We start from the raw sequence: 13,198 nt of genomic DNA, 5'->3' as shown, positions 1-13,198 counted from the left end.
AATAGGATAATAAAACCCATTTCACATTATGAAGAGTAAAAAAGAATGCAAAGTGCTTAGCACATTTCCGGCCCACAGTGAAAGATTACAAAATATTACTAGCAAGTTTCTTTGCTCACTCAGTGCATGCTTCAGTTCAGAATGTTTCCTCTTTTTAGCTATAAGTCAACTCATGTTTACCAAATATTGATAGTATATTTAATGCCCTACACAGTATTTGGACATACTATGAAAATTGCAAGGTCTCAAGTATAAAAGTGGATAGGTGGGCAAACTAATTGAACAGAAATTCAGTTGACCTGATTTATAGGTTGATTAATTTCTCTGCCCAAAATTTCCACTATAAAACAGCACTTCTAGAAATACACATTTCTAAAAGTCTTCTGAAGTATCAGTTTTTAGTACTGTAAGAAATTTACACTGTTGATGGATAAAAAATTTGCACACTCATGTTTATACCACTGTAGGACATCCATAAGGCAAGGTCACTGCACTGTTCAAGCGTCAGACATTCATAGCAAAAGGTTTAACCTCAGGATGGATGCCAAGGAGAAGCTAATTCATTGATTCAAAATACATGTACTGAACTTCTGCTGTCCACCAAGATGAATCTACTGAATTTACTCCCTACCTAAAATAACCAAAACACAGGACACAGTATAACCAACAACAGTTTTTCAAGAAACTCTGTGTCAAAGAATAGTGATCCCTAAAAGATGGAAAACAAATGAGGTGAGCCCTGCGACTGCCCCAGTTCACTGCCTTGAAAGTTTTAAGGAAAACAAAGGCAGAGCCCAGCTGACTCCCTAACTTAAGCAGAAAAAGAGCCCAAGGCAGCTAGAGTCCATTGATAGAGTCCTAGAAAGAGCTTCAGAGAGACGGGAAACTCTAAAGAGTTCTTGGGCCATCCCCCAGTATTTAGCACAATACTGATCAGTACATAAATGTAAGGAAACCACCCAAAAGATTAGGGGAACAATGTGCAAGACCCACACAGGGCTAGGGATAGTGCCTGTATATATCCCTTCTACTTCTCTGGTTGAACACATGCAAATATATGGAAAGGAATTTGTTACAAGGAATTGGCTTATGTAATTTAGAGGGATTGTTAAGCAGCTTCTGTAGGACTGTACCTCTGCATCCAATGCCGAGTCCAGCAGGAAGGTAAGAGAAACAAGATCCATGCAAGCTGGAACCCTATGTACATAAGCTAGAAATGCAAGGATGGACAGAAATTCATGCTCTTTCTTGTTGACTCTAAGCTTGGTGCAAGAGTATACTGCAGAGGCGGAACCTTGTGTCCCACCTAGCTTGGGGTTAGGTGTATCAGTTTGAGTCCTTTGAGAAGCAGACACTGAGATGGGTTTAGATGTGGATGAGATTTATTGGTGGAACATTTGTGAGGGAAAGAGGAAGGAGCCAGAGGAGATGACCCTGTGAAGGACAGAGAGAGGAGGGGGTAAATAAGAAGAGTCTTAGATCTCAGTCTAAGGCTAGGAAAGAACAGCCAGGCCCATGGAGAGTCATGGTGAAAGTTGCCCATCAGCAGAGTCCCTCATCTAGAGAACAGGCCTGTGCTGGGATCCCTGTCACATGCAGTCACTGGCTGGGAGCAGATGGTGGGAAGTGTGGCCTCAACAGGACCCAAGACTGAATTCACAGGGCAGTGGCTAGGGCTGTTGATCAATTATGCTCACTGAAGCAGGAAACCTGAGTGGCCCTTTATCACGCACCTGCCACAGTAGGACAGATGAGGACCCAAGATTCTAACCAGAGAGCACATTTTCATACCTAGCAGATACAAAGAACAGCTGCATAAAACCCACCATTGTCTTCACGGGAGGCAAACTGCTGGGGGTGCTGTCCACTACATCACAGTGTCCCCTTTATGAGGGCCCAAGAAAAACATCTCCTGCAGCTCAGGGCCAGGCAAAGTCATTCCTCCGGCACAACTGGTATGTTTTTATCCTGTAGATATATACGAATTTTCCTGATAGTTTTCTCTTTTTCTTAACCATTAGGAAGTTAAGATCCCAACCTGGGGTCTAACTCTAGCTTTGGGGATTTTTTCAACTCTTCTACGTTTTTTCTATTCTTTCCTGATTCTCTTACTACTACTCTTCCCTCCACGTGATCTATACTCCTCCCTGACACAAGGCGGGAAATAATCACCTCAACTATCTAGTACCTACTAGAACTAGAGACTAGATTTTAAATGTTTCACTTTATTCCTTTTATAACTTTCCTGATAGGTCAATCCTTTTACTTTCAACCAACCCTGTCTATTAGAAACAGTGAAGGGCTCACATGTAACTTTAATTTTTCTAGTAGCCACACTTTAAAAAGTAAAAAGAAACAGATAAAATTGAAACAATTTAAATCTTTGAAAGGCCAGTGTGTACTTTATACAAAGAACATGTATTAATTTGGACCAGCCACACTGCAAGAGCTCAGTGGCCACATGTGGCAAGTGGTTCCCGTACTGGACAGTGTAAACCTAAAAACAAAGCTACCAAAGAATTTTTAATATAACAATCACAATTGTATCTAACCTACATAGTTGGCTTTTATTGAAGATTTCCGAGGCCCTGGGGGGTTTCTGATGCAACACTAGGAGGTAGAAGGGAGTTCTCCCAGGGGAAATGACCATGAAATCCCTAAATTACCGGATTGTGTTTTTTTGACTCCTTTTGTGTATCTTTGTTATCTTAGTCTTCACTGGGCCACCCCTGTCTTCTTCAGAGAACCAATGTAATATAAAATGGTATGGATATCTAATATGAAAGAAAGCAGAAACATATATGCAATTGTTTATAATTGTCTATACTTCATTTAGAGTAGTATTAAAAATTAAAGCGTGCTTATAGAGCTGTAAGATCAAAGAACAGAAACGACTGTAGCTGTGATTAACAAACAGACAACAAAAAAGAATCTTAGAATCAGCTCTAACATACCTAAGTCTGGATTTTAAAAAGTATTATTTATTTACATCAAGATTAGAAGACTAAAAATGTAGTAAGATTCCTGAGAGTTATGAATTGAGTTTTTTAAGGCAAATCATTTAACCTATGAGATCCTCCATTTCTACATCTCAATAGAGTTCTAACTGCATCACAGAATGGCTATGAAGATCAATAATACTGTGTGTAAGTCTAACAGGCAAATAGTAAGCACTCAGTAAAAACATTGTTAATCGCAAAAGATAATTAAGTACAGGTATTCTTAATTTGGGGCCTACAGATTCCTGGTCCATAGATAAAACTGCCCTGTTGGAGAGAATCCCAAAAATTGGACGGGGGGTAAAAAGATTACATCAACATTTTCACTAACCTCTAAGCAAAACTTAGCATTTCCCCATTATGAATACTGGCAACACCACAGCAGTATTAGAAGAATCTGCCACTTGGCATTAATAGCACAGTTATTTTCATATTACATTTCTAATGTCAGATCTATCTCTATCTTTCATCACCTTTTAGAAATTCTAGTACTTGTTAGACCTGTTACTAGATCTTGTTAATTCATGCATTAGCAAAGACACAATACTGTTTTATCAACGTATTGTCTTTAATTTCAGTATGAACAGTTTGCTTTGTAATCCTCCGTGTTTTATTTTAAGCACTTAAAGCACTATTCTGAGAAGGGGTCCATAGGCTTCGCAAGGGGTCCATAGGCCATGACACGAAAAAAAAAAAAAAGGTTAAGAATGCCTAAATTTTAGTCTCTCTCCTTCCTTCCAGAAAGTCAACCAAGTTTGATAATCGAGTGCCTGCCTGGGTGAGCAGGTTTGTTTTCTGTGTGTAGCTGGCTTGAACAGACACGTGACAGCCCTGGTTCCCGACTCCGTACCCAGGAACCTGTCTGCCGAGCTCACCTCCCATTTCCGTGGGGCGCCGATCCTACCGAAGGTTCGGGTCCAGCAGACAGGCTGGTCTCCCGGTGTGCCCCGAGGACACCTACTGGCCCCCGCGGGAGGTCGGGGCCCGGGCGAAGCTCCCAGACCAGGAGCGGCCGCATCTGCCGGCAGCTTGTTAGATTCGCCAAGTCCCGGGTCACGCCGCAGACCTGAAACAGAAACTCTGAGGTCCACGGATCGGTGTTTTATCAAACCCTCCGGGAGATGCGCGCGGGACCCCGAGAACCGCGGCGCCAGGGGGTCAGGCCGAGGGCAGCCCTGCCCGGGGCGGGGGCGGGGGCGGGGGGCTCCCTCGCCTCCCACCTCCACGGGGACCAGGGGCCGGGGTGAGGCTGGGGGGACGGTACTGCGATAGCGATACAGGGCTGCTGAGAGGCGGCTGACGAGTCGAAAGCCAGGGCTGCGGTGCTTGTTTTGCATTTGCCCTCCGATTTAGCTTACATTACCCCAAGCCTCGACGGCGACTAAGAACGTCCCCCTCCGCCGAGCCCTCGGCGCCGCCGCTACACGGCGAGAGGAGGAGAGCGAGGGGAGCGCGCAGCCCCCGCAAACCTGCAGACTCGGCCCCGACAGCCCCGCAGCCCCCTGAACCCTTCCAGTTCTGGCTGCCCGCGCCGGAGGGCGTGCTCCCTGCCGGGAATTGCGGTCCCGAAAGCCCGCCCGCCCCAGGTTGGACGGGCTCGGCCGCCTCCACAAAACTACAAGTCCCAGGATGCCTGGCGCGGGTGGGTCGCGAGGGAGGGGCGGCGGGCGCGGCTAAATAGCCTCCATCGGCCATTTTGTGGGAGAAGCCACAGCGCCGCCTCTTCTCTCGCGTCTTTGCCTCCGTGGCCGCCGCCTCTTCCTCCGCCTCCTCCTTCGCCTCTTCCTGCCTCCTCCCGGCTTCCGCCGCCGCCGCCGCTGCAGCCGAATCCCAACCCCGGGGCGAAGCGTCTCCGTATTTATTTACGTTTCCTCGCCACTGCAGCCTCCAGACACGGTGATCCGGGCGGGCCCCGCAGGAATTTTATCCCCTCACCGGCCTCACACTAGTATCGCATGTCCACTATCCAGAACCTCCAATCTTTCGGTAAGCTCCGGCCGCCGCCGCCCCTGCCCCCGCGCGCCCCCCGCCGCGCTCCCGCACCCCGAGTGGGGCTTTGTCTCGGCGCCCAGAAAATGGCGACTGGGCCCCTGGCGACCCCCTCCCCGAGGACGGCCGCGGCGCCCCCCCGCCCCCCCCCCCCCCGCGGCGCCCCCCGCCCGGGCCTCCCCCGGCTGCCGCGGAGCCCGCCCGGCCGCTCCGGGGCCTGCCCTTCCACCGGGACGGGATGCGGGGCCGGGGACCCGCGTCCGCGGGCGGTCCGGGCGGGTTCGCAGCAGCTCCTGCGGGCATTTGGTGAAAAGCGGCTCCGGGCCTCTGATCTGTCACAGGGCTGCGGTCCCGCTTCTCTGTTTGCGTAGTAATTTGTAAGATGACGCCTCCCGACAGATAGGTCTATGTGCGTCGGTGTAGACAGAGGCATCTTTTTCCTTTTTTTTTTTTTTTTTTTTTTTTTTTTACTTTTTCAGGGCACCGTTAGGGTGAAACGATTGGGGTGGACACGTTTGAATGTTTCTGCTGTCATCAGAATGTAATCGAGATGACGCACGTTTTTATAGTAGCTGTAAAATCACGGCTTTTAAAACCGCTTTTCTCTCATTAGAGGACTTGGTTCAATGATAATCTCTACCTATAACGACGTTTTCTATTCAAATGTCCCCACGGACATAGCTGTTTAAATTTTTGCCTCTTTGGGTGGTTTTGTTAATACCCCACCTCCGTTTCCCCCTCCCATCCCCACCCGCAAAAAAAAAAAAAAAAAAAAAAAAAAAGCACTAGAACCTTCTTTGCTGTCTAGATTGTAGTGTGCCCTACACTTGGAGATAACTCACTAAAAGGTGTTTTTCTGCTTTGGAATTTTTTTTGTATCCTTTTGCAGACCCCTTTGCTGATGCAACTAAGGGTGACGACTTACTCCCGGCAGGGACTGAGGATTACATTCATATAAGAATCCAGCAACGGAACGGCAGAAAGACACTGACTACTGTCCAGGGCATTGCAGACGATTATGACAAAAAGAAACTTGTGAAAGCTTTCAAAAAGGTAAAGGTGTTGGGAAGGAAAGATTAAACTATAGTTATTGATGCACTCCTGAATAGGACACCTTTGCTTGAGTAGGTGGAAATGACTGGACCTAAGAAAGCTGTCTTCATTCTCTTAACACCCAGATATTGGTGCTGTCCCCCATTTTAAAATAATATTCAGTTCTTGATATTCCAAGTAAAATCATTTTCTTTATGTTTCCTGCTGATTCATTTGCAACTTGATTTGGGAGTTGTTGGGGATTACAGATGACAAAACCTGTTTCTTAAACGTGATCAGGTCTACTGAAATAGTCAATATTGGTCTTAGGGTGAAAATAAAACCTCATTGTATCTGACTCGGTTATGTTAAATGTATACTTCTCCAGAAATTTGCCTGTAATGGTACTGTGATTGAACATCCTGAATACGGAGAGGTTATTCAGCTTCAAGGTGACCAAAGAAAAAACATTTGCCAGTTTCTTTTGGAGGTGAGTGATTGGGTACTTTATGTACAACCTTGAAATTGCTTCCAAAATTGTATTCAAGGGCAACATGAATTATTTCCTACTTAGTTAAAAAAAAAAAAACATATATGAATGAAGTAGATTGGTTCATTGAGAGAGAAATAGAAAGTTGGTACTTATTTTGAAGGCATTAGAACTTTTACTCAGTTTATGTTGCCATGCAAATGACCTGATCATTCCCGTATCTACATAGCCAGTTGAGTTTTGGGGCATGTCAGGGTATTTAAGTGTGTGTGGAACTGTTTATTGTTAACAGTTACCACCACAAGTAACAGTGTTGCACTAGGCTATTAACAATGATTCTTTTTATAATCAGTGCTCCCTGTTCTCTTAGGAGTGAAATCATGCATTTCTCAGAGTGATTCTGTTAAATTTTGTTTTGCAGGTTGGCATTGTCAAAGAGGAACAGCTTAAGGTTCATGGATTCTAAAATGAACCTAAATGCGTGGAGAATTTCTTGAATAATTTTGTTCTCTAAACCCAGTTTGGCTGCCTTGTGAAATGATTCTCTGCAGTAAACGGACTTTTCATGTATTTAATCATTCAAACTCCCATTCACATCTGCATGATTACAGAAAACATGGGGTATGTAGGCTAGTAACACATAAGAAAATTGCAGTAAGATGGTAATGAGACCCCGTATTCATCTTAACATGTTTCCAATGGAAAATATTTTGTTTTGAGTGTTTATTTGTTCGGTTTATTATTTTTCACTTGATTAAATGTTTTTTTGTTGTATTAAACCATGTATGTTGCAGCTTAACAATAAAGAAACATCTATGAATCCTTTTGTGAGCAGTTAGGCTCCCAAATCTAAGCAAGTAAATATACATATTTTGCCTTTCATAATTGGAGTTCTTGTTCTGCAAGTATTCTAATTCGTTTTTAGTGGCTGTTAAACCCAAAGCTGGAGGGGGACCTTTGTTATATAACTTGCATTCTTCTTTTACTGACTTAAAGATAAGAATAAGAATAGCCAGAACCAAGATTTATCAGAATGTAGTGTTAAACTTTAAAGAGAATATAAAGTACAGTTTAAATTCTTAAGTATTGGTGCATAGAATTTTTTTATGTGTTTTTATTGATGATGTTACTGGGTTGCCAACATAAATCTGTCCTAATTACCAGATTAAATACAGTAGGCTCCTGACAAAAAATAAATTTAGTCACAGGCACTGTCCTGCAAGTGTTGGTGGGTGGGATCACTGTCTTACAAATGAAAGGTGGAAGTGCAGAAATGAATTTACCTAGGGTGCCAGGAAGTGACTGAATTAGGGTCCCAGCTCAGCGCTTCCAGGCCAGAAAAGCCATGTTCTTTCACTACATCATGGTTTTGGTTTGTGTTTCACCAAAGGAGAGCCACAGGTGACAGTGCTTGGGCATTGGGGCAGCTCTTACAAGATTTCTGCAATTCATCTTCTTGAGTTCCACACTTCTGCTTTTTATTGACTAGTAATAATTTGCTCCGTTATATAAGCTGTGTCATCAAATCCAGTTTGCCAAGACAAAGAAATGCATCCACAAGTGCCTGCTCCAGTTTAATGCAGTGGAATTATGGTGATGTGAAAAATGTCTCACTTGGACCACTACGTTTTATACCAGCTGAACTCTTGCCCCTATTTTGATGATAACTGCTTTTGTAAAAGCAAAATCGGCCTCCATAGTTTAGCTCTTAAAGACACTAAAGTAATAGGTTTTGTTAGTTTAGTACTACCCTATGCTACTCCAAGAAAGACTGGGACTCTTACGGGAGTATGTCAGAATGGAGTGCTAAAGTTTGGAGGTTCATTGCTAAAAACAATGTAATTGGACCAAGAAGATCAAGCAGTTTAGGAGCATTTTCCAATTTAACCTGAGAAGTCCTCGTTTTCCTGCAAGTAATCATTTTGTAATGATTACGCTTTTAGTTGAGAGGTGCTATGGAAATAGTTTGCAAAAATGATAAAGCAGAAACCCAAGTTAACATTGTTAGGTACACTCAGAGGTTACCTCCTCACAGTGTTTTAAAATAGAGTCAAACTAGTGCCCAGGAAAGCACTGACCGTTAAAACTGAAGAAGGTGGAGGGAAGAGAGAAACCTTGTAAGAAAAAGGCCCCTCAGCACAGTGGCACAGGCCACTTCCACTAGATGAATCAAAAGCCCTGAGCAAAATGACTTCTTTGCGGTGTACTTGTCTTGATCTCCCCAGCCTGTGAGCCCCAGACACCAGATTGGCCTTCTCACCTATAGAGAGGGGAGTCTCTAACCTTAGAGCAAGAACAGATCATGTACCCTTTCCTTCTTGTGTTTGCAATGCCGTGGAAATACAGGACATAAGATCTATAGGTTTCTTGCGACTTTACTGAAACTTTATCAAAGGATGAACTTAAGATAAATATCACCCCGTGGAAAAGCTCTCTTTGACTGGCAGGCTTGGGAATACTAAGAGCATGGGAGCAGGGCTAACTGCTCTTGTCTGCTTTGGGCAAAAGGGACTAGGCAGCATTGTATAGCTGAGGAGGGAAAATAGATTGTTTTAACAAACGGAGCAAAAGTAACTAGCCACGGGGCATACCTCCTTTCCCATGTGGGAATATTTAGATCAGTTTCATGGTCTGTACTTTAAGGATGCAAGGTGAAAAACAGTGATAGAGGACAAGTAAATCTGTCCCTGACCCTCTAGACTTGGCAGAGATCTTGGCGAAGCAGTTAGGAAATGAACCTTTCGTTGAGGCACAGTTTGGAGTAAATTTCTGCCAATATTGATGTCCTCTGCCCTTCGATCTTCAACTCGCTGAAGCAAAAGAAAGCCTGGGGAAGCAGCCTGCTGTATGTACTTAGGAATTCAACAGTAGCTGTTCAAAACCATCCTAGAAACAGGGTGGCTCTAATATGGAAGGAACAGTTCTAGTCCCAATCAGATGGCAGTTGATGAAAATAACTTCAATACGGAATGCAAACAGACTTCCATATGCCACTTGTCACCGGCTGGGCTCCAGCTAAAGCAATGAGTAGTTACAGCTCACTAAAACTCAACCTCATCGGATTGCCCACAACCTCATTAGATTGTTCCAGTGGGCCTCTTGAGGATTCCCCTTACCAAGCCAGAATTCCTAGTAGGGAGGAAACGAGGGAGACCTGGCTCTGCTGTAGCTAAAACCAAGGGAATCCTCATTTGCTATGGATTGCAACCAGCTGCCTTTCTTGACAGGAAGGTGCTAGCCAGGCCACATGGTGCTTGTCTGGGATCAAGGGGTCGAGTGAATGAGCTAGAATTAAGCAGGAACAAGACCATGTAAGGGACCCTCAGTGTTGACAGTTCCTTTTGCATGGCTATCCTGACATTTAACTCCGTTTTATCTGAATGAATGAGCTAGAATTAAGCAGGAACAAGACCATGTAAGGGACCCTCTGTTGACAGCTCCTTTTGCATGGCTATCCTGACATTTAACTCCGTTTTATCTGAATAATGGAAACTTGGAAAAAGAAATGCCGTTAATCAGAGGGATGGCTGTATCATTTCACTCCTGGATAATTCTTCAGAGTGAAATTAGTGCCAGAAAGAGGAGGGAATTTCAAACTCTGGACAGTACTAATCCAGGCATTTTTGTGTTCGATGACATGTGGCCCGTGGGGAGTTTCTGACCTATACAGAGAACTGAAATGGCCATTTAAACCCAGTCTTGGCTGGGAGGGTACCCATGTGGGTCAGGTAGCTTACCTATTAGCTCATCTGTCTGATTTCGAACCTAGAAGGGGAAGCTGTAGATCTGCCATGGGATTGTAGCTCTGTTTCCAATGAATTGGGGGCATGATTGAAATTATGGTTGGTGCCTTAATCTCAAACGAAAGAATAAGCGACAGACTTTTTTTCACGCAAAAAGCAATTACAGGGATAAGTACCATTCATTGATTCAAAGTACAAAGGGGACTAAAGTTCAAAGCCAAAATCCGCCAAGGGGAATCTAAGTGATCTCAGCTCCCAAATTGGGCTTCAAGCTGAAGCTCTCTGCTCCAGCCTGGAGGGTTTTGAAGGGCCTCTGAGCTTACAGACCAGTCAAAAAGGAAGCTAGCTATATAACCTGCGGGTTTGTCTCTGTGTCCTTCCTCCATTCTTGCCAGGACCTCAGGCCCACCTCCTGATCCTTTGGGCAAGGGACAGCATACAGCAGGGCAGTGGAGATGGAATCAGAATGTACTTTAATCCATGTAAACCATGACAAATTCTGCATAGGAGATATCATTAAGGATTTGGAGAGAAGTATTATTTTTTGAATTAGTGAAAAAGCCCACCTGCTCCTTGGTCGTGACTTGAGTGCACTCTGGGCAGTTTACTGCCATTGACTTGTAAAAAACATAGGAAACTAGCCCGACATTCAGATTGGATTACAGGACCCACTAGTGACCTACTTAGTAGACCAGGATTGTTAAAATAACACAACATGGAGTGACCGGGGAATCGGTATATTAAAAATGTAGGGAATTAAAGGGGTGCGGGATGGGGAGTGATTAGGGCAAGTGTGTAGTGCTTTAACACCCCCTTGTGGCCACTTAAAAACCTTGCTCACTCCTGACAGTTCACAGTAAATTCCTGAGGTTTCAGTTTTTTGGGGGCATCATTAAAGCACCAGCTAACAAGTTTGATTTTGTCATCCCTCAAATGGTAGGCAGAAACTGATCCAGCCAATCCTTTATCATTGCAATCCATAAAAAAACTATTTCGATTTGCTTTTACATGAGAGAAACAAGAAAATGCTTCTGCAGTCTTGCCCAGGGAATATATAAAGCCACCACCCCCACTGTCTACTGCAATGTTATTAGAAGGAATTTAACTCAAATGTAAACAGACACATCTGTTTATGGCCTCCAGAGAATGGGTGATTAAACTAGAAAGAATTAAGGCTCCTCCTAAATCGTCACCTGTTGAGGAACACAATCTGGGGTTTTATACATATATACACACACACAAGCCAAATTTATAGTGCTTTTTATTTAAACCTCTGTCACAGGTTACTGTGTATTTTTTGGCTACTAAGGGCATAGCCACATAGAGTGTCACCTGAAGATTGGCGATTTTTATCTGGGAAGACTAGTGACTGGATTCCCTAGAAGCTCGTAAGGCCACAATAGGCGATGCCATTCCATTAGAGCTGATGAATCCAGAACAGGACTCACTTGGAGAGCCTCACCTTCACAAGTAGGGGAGGACTAATGAGAGCTTGGGGCAACCTGGAAATTGTACTGTAGGGATTTGAGTCTACATGATCAGCGTCAGCCTCATGAGGTGGGCCCCTGACCAGGGGATCCCTGCACAGGGAAGGTATTGCCAGAAAATGTACTATCCAACAGATCCTTTGAAACTTTCACCATTTTTACCAAGCGTTGCCCCTCATTTCCTCACTTCCCTAACAATAAAAGTAAAAATGGCTAACCTCTTTTCAACGCTTGCAATCTACAGCTCTGAATGCTCTTCATGCATCTGCTCAGGTAACACTTAGAGACTTCATGACCCAGTGTGGATTCCCTGGCCTCCTGTCACAATTACTTCCTTGAAAATACCCTCACATCCTTTGAGCCTCTCAACTCATTTGTCAATAAGTCAACTCATGTCAAACTCAACCGCTGACTCCATGCCTGTACAGAGCAACTGGAGGTAGCTGGAGGGAAATGGTGGTTTCTCCCCTCTCCCTTGCCCCCCATCCTCCATCCACAGCAGAAGGCTTTGCATCATCCATCACTGAGATTTTTGAAACTCCCTCATTTTTCCAGCTCCAAATCTTCCAACCTCAGGCAGTGGTTTCTACTCTCTGTCTTCTTTTCTGTTTATAATGAATGAAGTGTGCTTACTCCCATCAAAACCAGCCCCTCCCTTTGAGTCCGGGGCATGTCCCCTCTTCTCCATGAATTATCACTGTAATTATCCTCTTTTTTCTGAATCATCCATTTCTTCCTTCCCTGCTGGCTCCTTTCCAACAGGCAAAAATACTTGTAATATCTCCCATCTTTTTCAGACAGAAGAAAAGAAAAACCTCTCTTGATCTCTCGTAGCCCCTTGAGGTGCTAACCAGCCTGCTTGACATCCATTTGGATGTGTAACAGGCATCTCATGACTCACATGACTGAAGCAGAAATATGGACTCCACCCTCCCTTTCCTCCCCACCCCATTCTCTTTCCCAGTCTACCTCATCTGAGCAGATGGTACCACCATCCGCAAAATAACTCAAGCCTAAAACTTAATCACCTGTGAATCTTCCTTTACTGCCTACATTCCCACCCAAAGCTAATGAGGCTTTCCAGTTTCTATTTGCAAAATATATCTATGTTCAACTACCTTCCCACATCTCCTGACCTAGTTCAAGTTCGAGCCACCATTGTCTTTCACCTTTCACTGACTGCACAGTTAGCAGCCCTCCAACTGACCTGCTCATATCCATTGACCACACAGAGCCCTGAAGATTCCTTATAAAATTCAAATGAGCTGTGTCAGCTCTCTGCACAAAATCTTCTGTGAACACTGTGCTGAATATTAATGCTAAACATATTATGGTGGTTTATGGCATCCCAATGACCTGTTCCCTGCCTACCTCCTATTCTTGCCATCCACCCCTCTTTCACTCTGCTTCCAGACATACTGATCCCCTACCTTAGTGCACTTGCATTTGTGTTCAATT

At 44.3% G+C, this 13,198-nt stretch overlaps 2 protein-coding genes across 13 annotated transcripts in view; one reads left to right on the top strand and one right to left on the bottom strand.

Moving 5' to 3' along the window:
• Window positions 1–5,084, bottom strand: part of LOC144294102 (uncharacterized) — a 56,935-nt gene extending 51,851 nt beyond the window's left edge. Inside the window, exons 1-5 of one of the 9 annotated variants that reach the window (XR_013361502.1) lie at window positions 4,220–5,078; window positions 3,875–4,065; window positions 2,667–2,774; window positions 1,827–1,968; window positions 2–1,434 (exon numbers count right to left, since the gene is read on the bottom strand). Coding sequence is in view for 5 of the 9 variants with exons in the window: in XM_077865692.1 (XP_077721818.1) it covers window positions 2,739–2,774; window positions 3,875–4,065; window positions 4,469–4,694 (453 nt within the window). In the remaining 4 variants the exon portion in view is untranslated. Of the gene's footprint in view, window position 1; window positions 1,435–1,826; window positions 1,969–2,665; window positions 2,775–3,874; window positions 4,066–4,219 lie in introns of those variants that run through there. The other 8 variants (XR_013361503.1, XR_013361501.1, XR_013361504.1 and 5 more) reach the window with 8 other exon arrangements.
• EIF1B (eukaryotic translation initiation factor 1B) lies at window positions 3,738–7,330 on the top strand. Of its 4 annotated transcripts, none has more exons than XM_077865694.1 (5): window positions 3,738–3,777; window positions 4,884–4,985; window positions 5,878–6,041; window positions 6,409–6,510; window positions 6,932–7,330. In XM_077865694.1, the coding sequence occupies exons 2-5, from the start codon at window positions 4,955–4,957 to the stop codon at window positions 6,974–6,976; spliced, it is 342 nt and encodes a 113-aa protein (XP_077721820.1). In that variant the 5' UTR covers window positions 3,738–3,777; window positions 4,884–4,954; the 3' UTR covers window positions 6,977–7,330. The 4 variants fall into 4 exon arrangements, with proteins under 4 accessions (XP_077721820.1, XP_077721822.1, XP_077721823.1 ...); XM_077865696.1 differs by having other exon boundaries at window positions 3,753–3,785; XM_077865697.1 differs by lacking the exon at window positions 3,738–3,777 and adding an exon at window positions 3,890–3,908.
• The last annotated feature ends 5,868 nt before the right edge of the window (window positions 7,331–13,198 follow it).

Source organism: Canis aureus, chromosome 22 (assembly GCF_053574225.1).
Source record: "Canis aureus isolate CA01 chromosome 22, VMU_Caureus_v.1.0, whole genome shotgun sequence".
Taxonomy (NCBI): domain Eukaryota; kingdom Metazoa; phylum Chordata; class Mammalia; order Carnivora; family Canidae; genus Canis; species Canis aureus.
The sequence above is the reverse complement of the archived record's forward strand: the minus strand, read 5'-3'. Positions and strand labels throughout refer to the sequence as shown.

What these genes read in the sequence shown, in the direction of transcription:
- EIF1B (XM_077865694.1), top strand. Translation starts at nt 4,955, where the DNA reads ATGTCCACTATCCAGAACCTCCAATCTTTCG. An exon ending in TTGTGAAAGCTTTCAAAAAG is followed by an intron (nt 6,042 to 6,408) that starts GTAAAGGTGTTG and finishes ATACTTCTCCAG; the next exon opens with AAATTTGCCTGTAATGGTAC. An exon ending in TTTGCCAGTTTCTTTTGGAG is followed by an intron (nt 6,511 to 6,931) that starts GTGAGTGATTGG and finishes TTTGTTTTGCAG; the next exon opens with GTTGGCATTGTCAAAGAGGA.